This window comes from Danio rerio, chromosome 5, assembly GCF_052040795.2.
Source record: "Danio rerio strain M-AB ecotype USA chromosome 5, GRCz13ab, whole genome shotgun sequence".
NCBI classification, from domain to species: domain Eukaryota; kingdom Metazoa; phylum Chordata; class Actinopteri; order Cypriniformes; family Danionidae; genus Danio; species Danio rerio.
Window position 1 is genome coordinate 21,466,865 of NC_141025.1, and position 20,963 is coordinate 21,487,827.

General features: G+C 36.5%; 4 protein-coding genes across 4 annotated transcripts in view; all 4 read left to right on the forward strand.

Moving 5' to 3' along the window:
* Positions 1 to 621, forward strand: part of coro1ca (coronin, actin binding protein, 1Ca) — a 105,754-nt gene extending 105,133 nt beyond the window's left edge. The window contains exon 12 of the transcript XR_015489943.1: positions 107 to 621. The gene's annotated coding sequence lies outside the window, so the exon portion shown is untranslated. The remainder of the gene's footprint in view (positions 1 to 106) is intronic.
* sgsm1a (small G protein signaling modulator 1a) overlaps positions 1 to 20,963 on the forward strand; it is a 766,057-nt gene that overhangs the window by 514,042 nt on the left and 231,052 nt on the right. The window lies entirely within an intron of this gene.
* selplg (selectin P ligand) lies at positions 2,309 to 4,312 on the forward strand. Its single transcript, NM_001258229.1, is given in 2 exon segments — positions 2,309 to 2,481; positions 2,930 to 4,312. A coding segment is annotated over 1 exon segment (855 nt). The 5' UTR covers positions 2,309 to 2,481; the 3' UTR covers positions 3,785 to 4,312.
* Positions 9,545 to 20,827, forward strand: tmem119a (transmembrane protein 119a). The gene is made up of 2 exons (XM_087253373.1): positions 9,545 to 9,683; positions 17,914 to 20,827. Exon 2 carries the CDS (start codon positions 17,929 to 17,931, stop codon positions 18,586 to 18,588), a length of 660 nt encoding a protein of 219 aa, XP_087109499.1. The 5' UTR covers positions 9,545 to 9,683; positions 17,914 to 17,928; the 3' UTR covers positions 18,589 to 20,827.

The following is a 20,963-nucleotide window of genomic DNA, read 5'->3' on the forward strand; positions in this document are numbered from 1 at the left end:
TCTCTCTCTCTCTCTCTCTCTCTCTCTCTCTCTCTCTCTCTCTCTCTCTCTCTCTCTCTCTCTCTCTCACTCACTCACTCACTCACTCACTCACTCACTCACTCACTCTCTCTCTCTCTCTCTCTCTCTCTCTCTGTCTCTCTTTCAATTGTTTTTGGTGCAGTTTTAAAGTGAAGGGTTTGACTATGTAGGGGTTGTATTTATGGGTACAGATGTGCCAAGCTGGATCATCTTTAGGACGTGTGATGGATCCTTAGCCTCAGGAGGCCTCGAGTGTGTGCTTTCAGAGGAGCGAATGAAGTGACAAGGGTTTTTTGTAGGTTGAAAAGATAATGCAGGAATAAGGCTGGATTTATTTTGATTCATTGTAAATATACCGTCTTTTGTTTTAGTTTTCCTTTTTTCTTTGCCTATAGGAAGGTGTTTGTCCCATTTTGTAATTTGCTGATTTTAAAGAACCAATTTCCCTCATCATGATGCATACTGAGAGCATTTAAAGCTTTCGTTGATACAATGGAAAAGGAAGGAGTTTTGTGCATAACTGTTCCACTTTTGTTCATTCATCTGCTTCAGTTATAAAGAGTCTTACTGATTACCAGGAAAATAAAAAAATAAACTGAACTATTGGCACTTGTCTCTCTCGTTTTTGCTCCCCAACTATTAAAGAGACAGTTCACCAAAACAAATGAAGATTTACTCGCTATTTACTCATCCTTAAAGATTCAAGACACCCTGGAGTACTTTTTTGAGTGTTGAGCATCAGTTAAGACAACGTTAGCAGCTGTCAGCTCTAATTGTGGAGAAACTGGATAATTTTGAGCTTTTGTCAGCTCATTTCATCTTTCGAGTTTGAAATCATTTTTGGGGCAGGATAAAAATTGGTGACGTATCGCGAATCTGCTTGTGGAGTGATAACGCATCGGTTTCTCATTATTATTCATAGCGCAGTTTTCTTATCCTATGGGAAGACTCCGTTTCTTAATTATTCATGAGAGCATGCGTTTTCCAAAGGCAAGGCAGACCTGCCAGGCTCTGAGACCCAATTGAGACTGTGTCCATGCACAGCAAGCAGTATTTAGCAATTCATGAAGGAATGTAACAATATGTGTTTGTTTATATGATACACTTGGTTTGGTGCATGTTTTTCCCTGCCATTCTGTCAGGGCAGATACAGCAAAGCTGTTGGTTGGCAGCAAGCATTTTTGTTGAGAGAGTTTTACGAGAATTGTAGAATGACGGACTTCGTCTTTCCTCAGTTGAGTTTGTTACCATTCAGACACATCACCTATAGCAGTGCTGCTGTGTTCGCGCATGTTTAAAATCCTCCAGATTACCGGCAGGGATAATGGTTGGAATAGACAGGGCAAGAGCCCGGCTGCACTGCTATCCACCGTGTCTGCATTCAGACCTGTGGATGGAGGAGGAGAGAAGTCCTCCTCATTTATAGTGTTTACATGGTTATCTTTATAATGATACAACAAACTGTGGGTATGTGTTTTACAAATAACAAATGTAGCAGGACATTAAATTTCTGTTTATTTCTTTGCATTTTAACTTTATAAACTATAAAATAATGGCTCTTCCTCACAGTTTGTCTCATTTTGTGAGCCAACTGACAACAGTTGTTTGCTCCCTTGTTTCTCCCCTGCTCTGCTGGCCACGCCCACTCCTCCTTCTGCTCTCAGAGCTCCACGCTCATCTCTGAGCAAATTCTTAGGTAGACTTGAACTGAAAGAGGGGGGTTTCATGACTCTAATTGGTCATAAACAAAAATTCTTTATTTATTTGAACATGAAAGAAGATATTCTGAAGAATGCTCAAAACCTGTAACTGTTGACTTCCATAGCGTTTGTCTTTTCTTAATATGGAGGTCAATGGTTACTGGTTTCCACCATTTTTAGTTTTTAACAGTAGATAAAAACAGTAAAGGGTGAGGTATTGATGACAATTTTTTTTTTTTTTTTTGAGGTGATCTATAGATTTAATGAAATCAAATTGATACTTTATCCCCATTATGAAAATTGTCACTCAAAGCTGTTCATTTGTTGCTTACAGTGGAAAAACAAATACTTTGGAAGCCAATAGTCACAGGTTTCTTGCTTTTTTCACAATATAATATGATATTTTGAGTTTAACAGAAGAAAGAAAATCAAACCGGTTTAGAACAAGTAAAGGGTGAGCAAACGATGACAGAATTTTCATGTTTGGGTGAACTGCCCCTTTAAAATTGCATAGTTACAAGTTCTAGTTGACTGTTTTAGGGAACTAAGATATGATATTTAAGTCTCTCTCTTGCTCATTCCTGTTTGCGTCACAGTGACAGAACCTCAGCTTTAGCCTGACGCTTCATGAGGGTTTGACTTCCTGTATTTGCTTTTATTTTTTTTTGCATTGAGTAGGTTTTGTGACATTGCGTTGTACATGTGAGAGACATTTCAAACGAACTCCTAAACAACACCCAGCGAGCAACAGAAGTGGACGGTATGTAGTTCTTGTTTTCAATAATATCATGTCTAATACAGATTTGGTTTATATGGTGTGGACATTTTTGATATCCATTAACTGCTTCAAGGCTGCAAATGTAAAAAGGACATTGTGAAAGATTGAAATTTTGCAGATGATACAACTTTAAGCAATTGTAAGATATTTTAAACAGACTACAGTGACTACGTTTTGTCATCTAAAAGGAAGTATTTCACACCAACTGTCCAACCACATGGTATGAACACAACCTTGACGTAGCTGAATGTACTTCCACTGAATGATCAACATATTGTTTTGCTATTACTGAACTTAAGTTTCTGCTCACATTTTCGTTTGATCTCTAATAAATATCCAAAATGTACACATACTGGTTAATAAATAAAAAGTCACATGTTGTGTAGCATGAACACTTTTCTATACTACAACCCCTCTGTTTTTTGTACAGATGGCGGCGATGGTGGCTTACAAACTTGGTTGTTTATCAGTTCTTGTTTTGCTGCTGACTTTAAGCAGTACGGTCACCTCAAGATCTCTTAGGATGGAAAGAGAAATCAATCCCAACATAACCTCGAAAAACAACACAGAAATGCAGAGCCCATCAACCGTAGCCGAAGCTGAGAAAAACATGACCACCACAATCAAAACTCCAGTGCAGACCGTTAATGTAACGCCCAAATCAAACGTCTCAACGGTTACAGATTACCACCACACCCAGCAAAATACCTCTGCAGGAACTGGGAACCTGACTGTCCACCCACCGGCAGAGAAGGAGATTAGTTTGCACACCCAACCTCCCACAACAAATAACAGCACTGGGCACATTGCGCAAGCAGGAAGCTCTGCACCCACATTTTCTCCGACATCAGTGCCTATTAAGGTAACAGAAAAGCCTACAACCACTGATAAGTCTTCATCTCATGTCTCTACGACCATTAGAAAGTCAAGCACTGTGACAACCCACTCATGTCCCACTGCTATTTCTAAACAAAACGGCCTTGTGAGCCGCTGTCTCATCGCCATTGCCTCAATGGCCGCTCTAACCACCATCTTCATCATCAGCACCATCTGCTTGGCTACAAAGCTCTCGGCGTACAGATACAGGCACAAGGCGCATCTTCTCCAGGAGACTGAGATGGTGTGTATTTCTGCTCTAATGAATGACACCGATCACCCAGTTCCAAAACCAAGACGACATCCTAAAAGTAATGGAGCCTTGATCCCAAATGCTGAGGATGGAGATCCTGATGGAGATGACCTGACTTTAAACAGCTTTCTTCCTGATACCGAAGGCCCTCTTTAGAGGAGCTTTATTTTTCGTTAAAGGACCAAGAATTTGCTGATGGGTGACAGAAATGTTTACTGTCTAACACTGTGGTTTTGTTGAGTTGGTGATGGTGCACACTTAACGAAGATGAATGATGAAAGGCCTGGCTTTGAACTGCCATTTTATAGTTGGGTGATCAGTGTTAAGCTTGGCAGAGACATGAGATGACCTGTTTTGATGTGTTAAAATATTCAGTGTAACATGTATTTATCCAAGCACGGTCTTATTATAATGTATGTTGTGAGAGAGATTATAAGTTTTGTTATTTTAAATGATTAGGAACTTGTCATATGGGTAAAACCTTTTAGTTTGAAGCATAATGAGCATTTAAATCAAAGTATAATGATTTAAAATGGCAATTGGTATTTTTGGGCTTCGCTATAATCCTTAAACCGGCTTTTAATCACATGCTTAACCTATTTTCATCCTTGATTTTATTTTATTTTTGTCTATTTAAAGGGATAGTTCACCCCAAAATAAACACTTTCTTACTATTAACTTGCACTCAAGTGGTTCTGTACTTTTCATTTCTTTTTTCTGTTAAACATGAAACAGGAAAATCTGTAGAGTATTAGATAAAAGTAGCCATCAACATCTATGAAGATAAATACTATTTAAGTCAATTGCTGTTTTTTCCAGTATACAGTGCTCCGCATAATCGAGTGCACCTCATTTTAAAAATGAATATTTGTATCCATTTCTCAGTGAATATAGGCAATTTATTTAGTAAATTTAAACAGTACAGATTTATTAAACATATATATTTATTAAAATAATATTTTAGTCACCAAACATGTTTAGAAATTGAAAGATGATGAAACAAAATTCAAGCATATATTGCAAAAAAAAAAAATTTACCATCTACAAAATTTCAACTAAAATTTTCAATGTTTTTGCTTTGTTTTAAATTTGTATTAATATTTTTCTAAAACATAAATTTGGCTTTACTAGTTTTTGTAGCATTGTCATATGTTTTTTTGTTAGATTAGCTCTAGATTTGGCTTTAGTACTGACTAATCTAATGTATATACGCAAATATAATACAGTATAGCTTCCTATTAAAAATATGAATTAAAAAACATTTTAAAGTGTGTACTTGCATATGCTGAGCACTGTATCTTGTTGTGTGTTCAACTGAAGCACAAGTTGAGTAAATGATGACGGAATATTTATTTTTGGGTGAACTATACCTTTATTTTTTATTGGATCATTTGAGTGTTGAAATACTGTATAGTTTCTGTAAGGCGCTCTGGCATTAGTGAGGCTTGGTAGAAAACTCTTGCTGAATATGTTCTATTCCTGTCTGTGGTTCTGCTAGTGCTGTATAATTTACTCTAACAGAGTGATGTTGAAGATTGTCACGGTCTGAATATAACATGCTATCATTGCAAATATACTGAAAATACATGCTTTCACATGTGCCCGGAAAGAATTTGGCTTTTCTTTAGAAGTTACACACTTTGCATTGTATCTATTAAGAAACAAATAGCCAGCAAGATGAGCACGGAGAAAAGCAGAAGAAGATTGTCGGCGTATACATTCTGCTTTTTATTTTTGTAACTATTTTATTTTATACTGTAGAATGTTCATATTAGATTCTGTAATGTATGCACGTTCTTTATATGTGTAGTTGACTGGTGAATGTTTTGCTAGATGATGAGAAAAGTCGTGTAATAATCCAGTTTTTGTTAGCTAAATTAATGTCATAAATATTAAATAAATCATTTAATACAAAAGACTTGGAATTATTTGTATGAATGTAAGAAGTTTCACTTCCACTGTGACTTGCACAAGATAGTTACTTAAATATTATCCAGAATGTATATGTGTGTGTGTATTTGTGTATTCATCATGTTGTGTGGACCAGATGTCCCCACACGTATAGCAATACTAGAATATTTTGACCTTGTGGGGACATTTTTTTGGTCCCCGAGTAGAAATTGGCTTATAAATCTCAGAATTAAGTATTTTGAAAATGTAAACAGTTTTCTATGAGTGTTGGATTTAGGATTAAGGTTGAGATTGGGGGCTAAAATATCTGATTTTGTATAAAAATCATTACTTATAAGTCCCCATGAATATAGGTGTGAGGGTATCTGTGTGTTTTTGAGTCCTTCAGAATGAATACCAAGGACATAAAGTGAGCACATGTTGGCCATATTAAGGTTTAGGTTAGAATTAGGTAATGGTTAGCTTTAAGGTCTGGATTAAGGACTAGAGATTGTCAATGAAAGTTCTGTGATAGCTCTGTGTTTGTTTACAAAGCAGAAATTTCCAAAATTTTAAGACGACTATTTATTCCTGTTTGAAGATATCCTAACAGGAGTGATGGAGCATTTTTGTAGACCTATTTAGTGAGTTACATATTATGAAGCCCTCTACACTCAAAACACTTGCTGCTTGTTCAAACTACCTTTTTAAAATAATTGAAATCACTATTATGGAGAGATTTTTGGGGACAACTTAATTCTTTTATGTTTAAACCACATAGTGTTAAGTTAACTTAATCAATTTGTGTTGGGACAACATGAATGAGTTGTGTGGAACCCTGCAGTGAACAAAATACTTAAATATTTAATAATAATAAAAAAACACTGATTAAAATTAGAAAATGCTTTGAGATTCCTCATTTTTTAGTGCTGACCTGTGTATTAAAGTAGTTAAAGTCTTATTAGTATTAATTCTTTAATTATTTGACAAACCCCTTTTAACTGGCAGCCTGACTTTACAGTGATCTCTTTGCAAGGTTTGAAAGGAAAAGTTTGTCCAAAAAAAACCAAAAAAAAAAACATTGTTGTCATCGTTTACTCATCCTCTACTCGTCCAAACCTGTTTGAGTTTCTTTTTTTTTCTGTCGAACACAAGGAAAGATGTACTGAAGTGTTTTTTTTTTTGTTTGTTTGTTTTTTTACTTTGGCTGGATGTTATTGGCTGCTGATTTTATAAAATTCCACATAAGAGAAAAAATATAAAAGAACCTCTTGATGTATGGGGACATTTTCAGTTTTGAGTGAACTAGCTCTTAAACCATTCTTAACAGGCTGAAATCCTTCAGGAGATTGTTTAGATGAAGACCATGCAGACCCTTTCAGCCACAGCTAGAGAAAGAAGTCATACAAAAAAAAAAAAAAAATTTAAAATAAGGTTTTAAACTCATTCAAGTCCACCAAAAAGTCTGGTCGTCCATTAGAATCTCTAGAATCTGATCAACATTACAACTGGAATTGCTCTTCCGTTCAGAGCACATCAAGGTCTGGGCATACAGTGTCTCGATGTTTAAGGCCCTGTTTACACTATTACGTTTTAGTTTGAAAATGCATAAGTTTTGCTACGGTTACGCCATCCGTCCACACTACCACAGAGTTTTCAAGCTTTTTGAAAATGCTGAAGAGGTCGTTTCAGTTTGAAAACGCTGCTGCTCTGTGTTAGGGCGTTCTCGCACTATGAATAGTTGCCTTGAACCTGGCCGAAGCATACTTGTCCCCCCTCCTGTCTCCCCCGACGGCCTGCACTCACATCGCATTCTGGCCGAGCATGCTTACGTCATCAATGATGCACTGTTCAGTTTAAGAAGCGCTCTCACTCAGCACAGTGGAGTGGAATTTCTTTAGTTGTACGGTTTTAGTCGTTTGGGATGCAGTGACACGCAGTTAAATATTTTACCCAACAGATCAGCCACTTCTGGTGCTTATAAACAATCATAAAGTCCTTGTGCTGCAGGAATTATGAAGTTTGCTAAAGGTGCAGCTGTCGTGTAGTGAGGGGTTTGCATCTTTAATAATCTACAACAACTAATAGATTCAAAAGACCAAAGTCGGGGAATATGTCATTAGATATAGACAAGAAGATCAATTAACGTTTCACGTTTATTTATGAATCACATTTAACAAATATAGTGAGCTTAGATCCAGTGGTAGATACTTGATGAACAGTGGGTAGATGGGCATGCCTGGAGCTCAGATGCGCACATACGCTGCATCGCATGGTCACGTGATGTGTGTTTTCCGCCGTATAGTGTGGATGGAGAGCTGTTCAGAAACGCTAGGTGAAACCAGTGTGGACGCGGATCGTTTTCATTCTAAAATGCTGTTTTAAAACTAAAACGTATTAGTGTAAACAGGGCCTATGAGGAATAGTCTGAAGGCCCCTGCAGTGACCAAACCTCTCACACTCTCAGAAATAAAGGTTCAGAAGATATCACTGGGGTGATGCCTTTCCAAATATTAAGCACATTTTATGAACTATTATTTAACTTTAAGAAACCAAGATGGATCCTGTAGGTCACAGGTGTCAAACTCTGTTCCTGAGGAGCCGCAGCTCTGCACAGTTTAGTTCCAACCCTAATTAAACACACCTGATCAAACTAATTGAGTCCTTCAGCCTTGCTTGAGACCTACAAGCAAGTGTGCTGAAGCAGGGTTGGAACTAAACGGTGCAGGGCTGCGGTTCTCTAATAACTGAATTTTACACCCCCAGCAAACAATTTTGTGTTTAATAGACATCTTATAAACATCTAAACGTAGACAGCTTGGCTGAAACAAGGCTACACTTGGGCTGTTAGTGAAAATCTAATAGACATCTATGTAATTAAGTATCTACAGTAAGTAGCCCAAAACTAGACTAGTCATCAAATAGACAGATTAGACAGATTTTATATGTGTCTAGGTCATTTTTGTGTATTTTACGACTAGTCTAGTTTCTGCCTATTCTTGGATTTTCATTGACAACCCAAATTTAGTCTTGTTTTAGCCAAGACGACCATGTTTAGACATCTATTAGACATATTTAAAAAAAAAAATGCTTGCTGGGCCCTGCTGTAGGTCAGTGATCTCAAACTCAATTCCTGGAGCTCTGCAGAGTTAATTTTCAACCACCTCCAAATCAAAACTAATTAATAGTCTTTATAACTGTGTATCCCAATTCTGAGGCACATCAGCAGTATGTTTTGGATGTCTCCCTTATCTCACCCAATAACTTCAGGTTTTGGAGTTTCTTCTATTGTTCTGATGCGTTGATTCAGGTGTGTTTGATTAGAGAGAGGTTGAAAATATGTACTGTTTGTGTGCCTTCAGGAACAGGGTTAGAAAACACTGCTCTAGTAGTCTTAAACTAATATTGGTTTGAGCGAAACTATGCAGTTCTGCGGCCCTCCAGGAATCGAGTTTGAGAACATGCTAGGTGGCAGTGTGGGTACTAATATGTAACATTTAAATACAAAAATGTTAGAAAGGGTACATCAAAGACAGCTTTTGTACCTTTATTCGTAAGAGTGCATGAGTACAAAGAATGAACAGCACTTGTAATATTTGCTGAAGATAGTGTGTTGGCAGAAGACTACTCCAAAGTTCACTTAAGCGATGAAAACAGGATGATGCTCTTGATCTTCAGTCTGGGGAAGTCAGTAAAAGGTAACGGTGGAGTGTTCATACATTTAGTTTTTTACCGAATATGTTCAGAAGTGCATAATGGTGACACTTCTGTTGGCTAACACCAGCATGGTCTCGTTAGTTTTGATTCCTGCTCCAACATTTAGATAATAGTGTCAAAATCTGAGGTAAACGTTATTGTGTGGGTTGGTAAATGTTTCTGGATTTTCCTTGTCCTGTACATGCATCCATGTTTTTAGATAGAGGAAAAGAGAAGGACAGAAAAGGGAGGAGATGGAAATGGAGAGGGCAAGGGAGGGAGGGAATGTCTGTGCAATTATCCAGATTTTTTAGGAAAACCCACACGGTCAGAACCTCCCATAAGCTTTTCAGGACAACACAGTTGAAGCCGTTTGTTCCACAACTTGACTGTCTTTTATCTCTTCTGCATACCTGCAGTTTAAAAAGTTTCTGTCAAAGTGCATCAGAGAACGGAAGTAACTGCAGCAGTGAGTATTTTTATATTTCCTTTATTGTGTGGATAAATGCAATCTTTCACTTTCATATTCGTTACACAATTCTGTTGGACAATAGACGAGTCCTTTAAAAAGATTGTATAGTGTTTCTCAAAAAATTTATATGTAAATATGAGATTTTGTAGATGTGGTGGCCGCAATAATAATGCATAAATGCCATGAATACAAAATAAATATAGAAACATTTTAATGTTGCTTGGATTTTGGGATTAATTATATTTATTTATTTGCTCTGTCATTTGTTTGTTTCATTTAAAGTTAATGTTTCTGCACTTTAAAAAATAATATGATCATTTTGTCCTGACAGCATATGTTTTTTCTGACACTTAATCTAAGTTAATCATGTTCTAACTTGATTTTAAGTTACGCACAGTGTTTTAAGTCAGTTTAACATAATTTAAGTTAAATGGACTCCCAAGGCTAATTTGAGTCAGCTTAAAAAATTAAGAAAACCAGGATTATTTTTACAGTGTAAAGAAATGTAATGACAAAAATTCCAAACTACAAATATTTTTATGTTGCGTTAACTTATTTAAATATGCTAACCAGGTTTTGACGACAATTTTATGTTATAATAAGTTGAATTTTTAGTTAGTTTGATTGACGTAAGTTGAGATGACTAGAAAAGTTTGTTTGATTCTGAACTAAAAAGTGAAGGCAGCAACACATTATGAGCTATATTGTACACATAGCAATATGAAAGCCTTGATTAATAAATCTCATATTCTAAACCATTATATATATATATATATATATATATATATATATATATATATATATATATATATATATATATATATGAAGTCAGAATTATTAGCCTCCCTTGAAGTATTAGCACCAATTTTTGTTTAACGAAGAGATTTTTTTAAACATTTTTTTAAACATGATAGTTTTAGTAACTCAATACTAATTTATTTTATCTTTGCCATGATGACAGTAAATATTATTTGATTTTTCAAGACACCTCATTACAGCTTAATGTGACAATTAAAAGCTTAACTGGGTTAATTAGGTTAACTGGACAGGTTAGGGTAATTAGGCAAGTTATTTTATAACAATGAATTGTTTTGTAGATTATCGAAAAAATATATATCTTAAAGGGGCTAATAATATTGACTTTAAAATGGGTTTTACAAAAAATAAAAAACACTGCTTTAATTCTAGCTGAAATAGAGAAGAGAAGAAAAAATGGTGTCAAAATTTCCTTGCTCTGTTAAACATCATTTGGGAAATATTTAAAAGAGAAAAGCTAATTCAAAGGGGGGCTAATAATTCTGACTTCATCTGTATGTATACATATTTCAACGACTAAAAGTACAGAACTATTACATCTTGAAAGTCCAGACAGATGCATTTCACAAAATTTGAAAATGTAAAATATCATAATTTGTTTTAAAGTCTATCAGTAAGGACCCACAACAAACACACACACTAAATTTTTTCTGTGGTTTACGCACATGCCACTTCTAAATATTAACTTGGCAGATACATAATACATTAGACAGATATGTTTATGCTCTTAATATTAGTAACATTCCTGTAAGAGGTTGTTGAAATTATGACCTATTTTTGTAGCCTTAAAACAAAATCAGAGACTCTTTTAGCAGAACAAGAAATGTGGTCAGAGTGAGGGTTAGTCATGGTGTGGTCTGCACAAAGTAGGAAATGTTTTTATAAAAACAGTTTAAAGAAGTAAAGACTAGCTCTATGCTGGATGGCAGGTCAATGTTTACACCGCCACTACAGATTGTGCTAGTTTGGGAATTTCCCTCCAAACTTTGGTCAAACTAGAAGCAGGTTAGTGGTTAAAAAGGATAGTTCACTCAGAAATAAAATGATTGTGAAGAATATTAAAAACCATAGTGGCTCAGTGGTTAACAGTTTCGCCTCACAGCAAGAAGGTCGCTTGTTTGAGGGCCGGCTGGGTCAGTTGGCATTTCTATGTGAAGTTTGCATGTTCTCCCTGTGTTGGCGTGGGCTTCCTCTGGGCGCTCAGGTTTCCCCCACAGTCCAAAGACATGTGATATAGGTGAATTGGATTAACTAATTTGGCCATAGTGTACGAGTGTGTGTGAATGCAGGAGTATATGGGTGTTTCCTAGCACTGGGTTGCTGCTGAAAGGGTATCTGCTGTGTAAAACATATGCTGGAATAGTTGGTGGTTCATTCCGCTGTGGAGACTGCTGATAATCAGGGACTAAGCCGAAGGAGAATGAATGAATGTTGGAAACCGAGAGCCATTTTGATTTCCTTAGTATGAGGAAAAAATACAATGGAAGTCAATGGCTACCGGTTTCCAACATTCTTTAAATTATCGTCTTTTGTGTTTGACAGAAAAAAAGACACTGAAGCAAGTGAAGAGTGAGCAAATGATAAAAAGTAATTGCAAAACTTTCAAAAATGGCTTATCTGTCTTAATTTATAATAAACCAGTTTGACATAACAGAAAGTATAGTTAAAATGTATAGCATAACACCAGTGTTGGCTTTAACAGTGCTTAATATTAGAACAAATATGGATGAAGTCAACTGTTGGGTTCAATATTTTCTTTTAATTTTTAACCCAACAATTGGGTTTGTCCATACTTATTCATTCATTCATTTTCCTTCAGCTCAGTTCTTTATTTATCAGGGGTCACCACAGCTGAATGAACCGCCAACTTTTCCAGCATGTTTTCCGCAGTGGATGCTTTTCCAGCTGTAACCCACTACTAAGAAAGGGTTTGTTCATATTTGACAAAAAAAAAAAAAAAAAAAAAACAGCATTAGTAAATGTGAATAACCCTTTCTTATGTTTTGGAATTTGGAATCAGTTGTACTGGCAGGATGTAATACAAGCAATACAAAATATCTTTGGTAACAGAATGGACTCTTTTACAAAACAGAATTTATTTGGGTAAAATAACAGCGGTTCATTCCACTGTGGCGACCCTTGAAAAATAAGGGACTAAGCCGAAGGAAAATAAATGAATGAATATAAAAGCCAACTTAAAAGTAAAAGACAAGAATTTAAAAAAATACTTTTAGCAACAGCAAGAAAACTGTAACTCAAAAGTGGCTACAACTCAAACCCCCTACAGAATCTGAATGATTGGGTAATGTTCAAAATATGGAGAGGATGACTTTTTCATTAATCCTTATGTGCTGTTGCCGATGTTTTCATCCACTCTGGGGTGATTTTGAGTCTTAGTTTGCCCATAACCTTTTTGTGTTGCAGCTATAGCAAAATGATTTTTGCTGACAAATCTTGTTTTGACATATATTTTGAAAAAATGCTTTGCTTTTCGTCCAATGAATTAATATGCTGTAAAAAAGCATTATATATATATATATATATATTTTTTTTTTTTCTGTCAATCAACCTCAGTCCTGATCAAAAGAAATACTGAATTGTTTAGAAAATTACATGATTTTAACTATTTGATTGCCAAGTTCATAAATGATGTCGCAGGTTTGGTGAAAAAATAAACACACAAATGACGTATTTTCAATATAAAAAGTAATTGTGGACTATTTCTTTTACTTTTTGTTATGTCTTGAACCTGTAAAGCAACATTGCCTTTGATGCATTGTTTTTTATTCATTTTCTTTATTTTCTCCCTTATTTACTGTTGGTGGCTGTTTTTGCCCCATTTACTTCCATTATAACCACATTTTTTCGATTACAAAGTATTTGATTGTTGGTGGTTTTTTAAGAGAATTATTTTTCCAAGAGGTAAAATCAGTCATTTTTACTGTTGATCATCAGTTGGCACTATTAACCCTTTAGATAGGCCTGTGCAAAAAAAAAAAACTTTCTGGATGTTATATGGCAGGGGTCACCAATCTCGTTCCTGGAGGTCCGGTGCCCTGCAGAGTTTAACTCCAACTTGCCTCTACACACCTGCCTGGGTGTTTCAAGTATACATAGTAAGACCTTGATTAGCTTGTTCAGGTATTTTTGATTAGGGTTGGAGCTAAAATCTGCAGGACACCGGACCTCCAGGAACAGGTTTGGTAACCCCTGTTATATGCAGTATAACAGCAAATTAAAGTGTGTGTGTGTGGGTCTGAGTGAGTGAGAGTGGCCTTTACGCACGTACCTTGATGTGTCTGAGAAAATCTAAATATGCATCTCAGCACTCAGAACTACATGGAGTAAACAAAAAAAAAGACTGTGTATTTATGCACCATCAAATGTGTTTGACTTTCTATAATGGAAGTCTATAGGGCAAAAACAGCCAACAAACAGTAATTTAGGGGGAAAAATGAAAATCTAACAATGCATCAAAGCCAATGTTGTTACTAGTCTTTCACATGTCAAAGACTGTGATAAAAGGTAAAAAATAATCCAGTCCACAATTACTTTTATATTGAAAATACATAATTTTGTGTGCTTTTTTTCACAGAATCAGTGACATCATTAATGAATTTGGCATTTAAGGGTTGTATATCCTGTTTTTTTTTTTTTTTTTAACATCTAGTAGTTTTGATCAGGACTGAGGTTAATTAACAGATTTATGGGGGAAAAAATTATCTGATGCATTTTTACAGCAGTTTAATTCAGTGGGTGTTTTCATCCTAAATATTACAAAAGGGTAGTAAACTTGAACAGTGCACAAGGGTTAAAACTACAAATGGAAAAATACCTGCATTATTTTGAGAAATGGATTGTGCTTTTGTCTTTACACTGTGTAAACTGATCATTAAAGGTATTTGTTAATTTGACCGGTGAGGAAATATGTGACTAGTCAACTGTTCATTTAAATTCCAATGTTATTGTATTATTATTATTATTATTATTATTATTATTCATTTTCTTTTTGTCTTAGTCCCTTTATTAATCTGAGGTCGCCACAGGGGAATGATCCGCCAACTTATCCAGAATATGTTTTATGCAGCAGATGCCCTTCCAGCCGCAACCCAGCACTGGCAAAATTATAATTATTTTTATTTCTTAAAAAATAAATTAAAATGAAGTATTAAATAAACAACTTAAAGCAGTGTTGACAATGCGCGAGCCGCCTGAATATTATGTGTGTGTTCTGGAGTGGGGCAGAAATAGTCTGGCTGGTTTCTGGCGCGTCTCACTGCAGCTGGGCTGTAAATACAGGCCTGAGATCTGCGGCTCTCCCACGCCTTGCTGCGCCCTCACTAATGTATATATGGCCTTGCTTTTGCTTTTCTGTGGTGAGCGGGTGGCATCGGCCAAGCAGCCAAATTACAAACCAGGCCTGTTTCTCCCTCTGCCTCCACCCCGAATAAGTAATGACTGGATGTAACAAGAATAACTCCTCTCCTGTGAGGCAACAGAAACATGAAAATCTGCTCCATGTAGTGAGCTTGAAGCGACGTGTGCGATACACGCAGCTTCCTTCCTGTTATTACATAAAAAAAAACCAATAGTACTGATAGCATCGAAATAGCTCTGTGTGTAATTATGCAGAAAGCTGATGACCATCTAGATTTCTGTTTACGTTCAGTGAAGGTGGGAAAATACTTTAAAACAGCACTGCCATTGAAGTGCCATTGTTGGTTCAATGTCTTAGGTTAAACATCAGTCTCTCCATACAGTGTATTGCCTTTACAATTCCTATCCATTAAGCCCTTGTTGGAGGATCAACCTGAAATTATTTTTGAGTTATGGCTTTTCTGCTATTTACCAAAAGTATTTGAATTAGCTCAACCGTACCTCATTGTGGTTAGGGGGTGTGGTAACCTCATGCAGGCCAACACGGCTCTGGCCTGGAAATTAACCTGGTAACCTACTCCAGTATTCTGCCATAAAATTGAGAAGGTAGGGTTGCGCCTTAACATCAAGAAAATGAAGATAATGACGACCTCTGAGAATAGAAGATGCAGCATAAAGATCCACAATGAAGAAATCCATACAGTACGGGACTTTATATACCTCGGTTCCAAGATTGATCGAAATGGGTACTTGACACCTGAAATCAAAAGACGGTTAACCCCTGGACGGAATGCAATGGTGAGCATGAATGCAATCTGAAAAAGTAAGGAGATCAGCATTGCTACTAAAGCAAGGCTAGTCAATGCGACAATCTTGCCTATAGCAACCTATCGCTGCAAGACCTGGATGATCAAGACGACAGAAAGAAGAAAGATCAACGCCCTGAAGTTGTGGTGCTGGAGGAGACAGTTGCGCATTCTGTGGACAACAAGAATCACCAACATAGAAGTCCTAGGGTGCATTAAGCCAAAGACCTTGCTGGAAGCCAAGATTACCAAACAGAAATTATTCTATTTTGGCCATGTCATGTGTAGCAATTCACTCGAGAAGGCAGTCATACTGGGAATGGTCTGTGGAAGTAGGAGGAAAGGCAGCCCAAGAACTCGTTGGCTTGATACTGTCAAATCTTATACCAACATGGACATGTGCGAACTCGAAGCGGTGATTAATAGAACTGTGTGTAGAGGAATGTTCCATAGAATGACTGAAATTTGACCTTGATTTAACAGATAATTAAATTAAGTATTTGTCAGTTGTTAGAACACTAAAAAAAATCAACTGAATCAAATAACCTCATTTAAGTCATTTGAACTTATTTTAATTAAACTGACTTAAAACACCTTGCGTAACTTAAAAAATTAAGTGGAAACATGATTAACTTAGCTTAATAAGTTAAAATTAATACGTTGTCATGAATAATTAATCATATATTTTTTACAGTGAAAAATTTCCGGCATGTTCCCATGGTATGTAATAAATGAGTAGACCAATTCCTCTCCAGTTATATTTATTTCAGTTGCTACCAGAAGGGCTGTATTTTTGGGTAAGCCTAAAAAAAATGTGGAAATGGTTAGCCATTGAGGTTCCACATTCTCTCCAACAAGAGCGCAAACTTTGAATACCTGTACGTGATGCAGACAGTTTAGGAGTTATAAAGATTCTCAATCTTTTTTTTTTTTTTTGCATGACCTTAAGTCAGGGGTTTCCACGCTCTGTTCTGGAGGGCCAGTATCCTGGAGAGTTTAGCTCCAACCCTAATCAAACACTCAAACACACATGAAGCAGCTAATTAAGCTCTTACTAGGTATACTAGAAACTTTCAGGCAGGTGTGTTGAAGCAAGTTGGAACTAAAGTCAGCAGGACACCAACCCTCCAGGACTTTAGACACCCCTGTCTTAAGTGGTTTTAAATCTTTGTAAATCTTTGTTTTTAAAAACCATTCAGAGCGGGTTGGGTGGTGTAGGACTGGCGGGGTTACATTGGTGCTGTGACCCGGATGGGAGTGAGGTTTAGGGGGGTGAGTGTAACGGAGACCAGCTAGTAAAGTGCTGTGCAGGTAAACCTCACTCCTCTGAACCTAAAAAGGTACTCTAGCGACCGCTGATAGAGGTCAGGGTCTTTAGCCTCCTTGTTAGAGCACCCGACTTCCATGTGTTGTAAGGTCTGTAATGACCTGCATACGGAGCAATATGGATAGCCCTCAAAATGAACAGTTTGCAAAGATGACTTTCCCTCAGTAGTAGTTTATTGTCCAGAAAATTAGTATACTGTCCTTTGCAAACTAGTTATACTATTAGTATACTGTCCCGCACGCAGGGTTACTAAAGAAAAGGAAAACATACATAGGGCCTCATGTCTAATGCAACCATAGCAACAACATAAAAAAGGGTGCATGCTCTTAAAGGGGCCATGCACCTTACACGATACAGGTCGCCGGTTCGATCCCAGCTCAGAGCGGGTTGGGTGGTGTAGGACCAGAGGGGGTTACATGTGCAACAGAAGAAAGATATGCAGACAAGTTTAGAACAAATGATGATAAAATTTACATTTTCGCGTGAACTATTCCTTTACCTATGGAATGATAAAATGTGTGAGGGTAATATATACAAGGTGAGGGATTGGTAAATTGTGCACCTACTTCTACCATGCTAGTGAACTAATAAACTGTGCAGATAATGTACTGAAAATGGGTCAAAACCTGCAGACAATAGTAATGTTTTGGAACAAGTTGTGAGGATTTTGTACTACCAATAAATGATCAATTACTGTGATAATATAATGGTTTTCCAAGACTTTGCTTTATGTATATCATTTCATTGCCCTGTTTGTGGCAATTTTCATTTCTTTATTTGGTATATATCCACTCCTGATTCGATGATTGTTGTTACCACCTTGCTGAAACCACCATGATGCTTACATCCTTTTTAAAATGAGGAATAAAAAAAGACCACATCTGTGTGTGTTTTCTTACAGGTCTATAGAGGAAGTATGTCGCTCTCTTTGCGTTTAGTCTGTCTACTCCTGACTGCTTTCTGTGCCAGTGTTTGCCTTGGCAAACCTGCTCCATTCAATGTGTCCATGGAGGGTAGTGGTGACGAACCCGAACTCATATTCCCCATTGCTAGAACCACCCATGTTCCTCCATCCCCGTCTCCATCTCCCAACATCACGACCACTTTCATCCGCATCAAAGACTTCATCTTCAACCAGGTGGTGGATTTCCTGAAGGAGAACTTGCTGCTCATTATTGTGGTGACTGCGCTGTTGGTCGTCATCATCTTCATTGTCTGCTGCGCCTCAGCTATGAGTCACAAGCGCAAACTCGAGGCCTATTATCCTCCAAAAACCTACGCTCCCAGAAAATACATCGACCAACCGAGTAAAGCTATGGGGCAACCTCATAACCAAGATGGCAAGATAACCACTGCAAAGACTCTGCGAGAACCTACGAAAGCACTAGTGGGGGAGAAGGATGGAAAAGAGCCACGTGCCAAACCAAAAGAGGTCAAAAAGGTGGAGGATGTTGAAGTGGTGGAGATGCAGAAAGATGAGCCCAAGAAGAAAGAGGAGCCTCTGCCAACCACCTCAAACAGTCAACCACTGGTCTGTACGTGCCATCTCAGAAAGGCCAATCACAGCACAGCATGAGGGCGTTTACTGCTACCATTGACCATCATTCCAAACGTTTTCTACCGTTAGATATTCAGTCAACATTCATGAATCTTTTGGTAGATGTGAAGACCTCACTTGCTTTTGTCAGCCGAGTTTCAACTCTGAGCACCACCGGTCAATGTGATTTTGCCAAGTTAGACCTGTCTACTAAAAATCCGTGAAGTGACACACATGACAAAAATGAATATAATTTGTATTGTTGTCATTTAAAATGCAGTAAGTGGTTAAACATTTATTTGTCTTCCATGGACCTCTTGTTATGAAAACGGCTGTGTTATTAAATTTATTTTATCCAAATCTCAAAACTGTCCTATAGGGGGACTGTCTCAAGCATAGTTTAATAAATTACAAATCATATAAATGAAAAAGAAAATCATAAAATTCTTCATATATAAATACCTCAGGCCTAATTTTACAAGTGGCTTTTTTCATAAATATTAATCTTTTTTTTCTCATATATTTCTAAAAACATAGGAACCTGATGCTAATTTTCACTGAGAACCATGTTCTCTGGTGTGACACTATGCTAAATTGCTCTGAAAATTTTTATTAGTTGGGACCCCATTTAAATTTGTGTGACTGAAGGTCTCTGTGAAGTCAAAATTATGTTTTGTAGTCCTTTTGTGTCCTTTTTTTAAATGTCCAACAAGACTTAAAGGTAATGGATAAAACATTATACTATTCATAATTTCATGTACGGTGGCCAAGAGAGCTTAATATGCTGCATTTTAAGAAAACGCATGCAATTACTAAAAACACCAGCAAATTAAGAAAAAATCTAATCAGTTTGACAGCATGTGCTACAAATTCACACAATGCAAACACATAAAAAATGTGCTGCATTTTCCCACAACTCAAACAAATTAATAAAACATGCTGCATTTTCTCACAACGCAAACACTTTACGAAAACGTGCTGCATTTTCTCACAACACAAGTAGAATAGGACACAACAGAAATGTTTCAAGGGGACCCAAAAATGGACGGATGCCGCTGTGTCGTGACTCGTGACTATTGCTCTGTGAAGTTGTAGGTGATCTTTGAAAGGTGCGTTCTTTTGTTTGTTTATTTTAATATCCCAATTTCAGTGTCTTTAGTATTTATTACCCTAAATAACCATAATCTAAATAGCCAGGTCTGTTATGATTTACAGTCTCCTTGAAACATTACATTGGTTTCAAACTTTTCAAAAGTGTTGTGAGGAAAATGCTGCATGTTTTCGTGAATTGTTTTTGTAAGTACATGCAGTGCGTTTTATTAATTTGTTTGCGTGTGAAAATGCAGCACGTTTTTTAAAACTGTGTTTGTGTTTTGAGGATTTGCATCACGTTAAGATCTCTGACATCATAGAAATGTGTCCAACAATGAAGATAAATTGCTCTCATATTATTTGTGTATTATTAAGCGTTAATTTTCTTAATTTTTGCTTTCACACCATAAGAAATTTTACTGTACAGTTCAGTAAAAAAGTAATTGATAAAGTTAGTGACCACTTCAAATTTTCTCAAACATCAGACTACATAAATAAATAAAAATAATAATGGTGCTTTAATAGTGCTTTACAAAAAAATGTTTTTACCATCTATTTGTCGTTTACCCACATTCCTGTTAAATAATATTATCCTAAACCAGCCTGATCTCAAAAGAGAACATAATTATTTTACGTTTTGTTAGTTTAGTGGCTAATTCATACAAATTCATACAAAATGTACGATTTTAAGAAAAAAGAGGTGAGGCACCCAACCCCGCCCTTAAACCCAACTATCATTGGGGAATGAGCAAATTGTACAAATTAGATCGTATGAATTAGCCACTACATCAAAAAGTTAAGAATTTGCCGTTGTGTTGTCCTAGCTGTGTTCCTATCCCTAATCCTAACCACAATTTATCTTTAAAAATGTATCTTTATCTCTCATTTTAGAGAAATGATAGGTGAATAAAAACGGTGAAGAAGCCTGTGTTGTAAGTCTAAACTTGGCATTAAGTATCCCAAAAATCGGACTGGTTTATTGGAATGTTGATTCAGCAAAATGTTCTACTTGTTGAAATCATGTTAACCTTGTAGGCCCTATCAGATAAAGAGTGAAAAATAAAATGTGTGTGAATGCTTGTCTTAATTACTGTTTCTTTTACTCTGTGGTGTAATGGAGCAAATTACTACTTGACAGTTCTAATCTTTTTATGGAAAATAAAATGGTGTAGGCAACAACCAAAAACTTGAAGTTATAATTTTGTGAATCACTTTCTAGTTCTCATTTCAAACTGTTTTTCACATTCCTTCGAGTTCTGTTTTACAAATGAAATATGCATGATAACCTAAATGATGTTGTATTTTCTGAGGCTGTTATCTGG

Bases quoted from the DNA above. Each gene is read 5' to 3' on its own strand.
- tmem119a (XM_087253373.1), top strand. From the start codon at position 17,929: ATGTCGCTCTCTTTGCGTTTAGTCTGTCTACTCCTGACTGCTTTCTGT.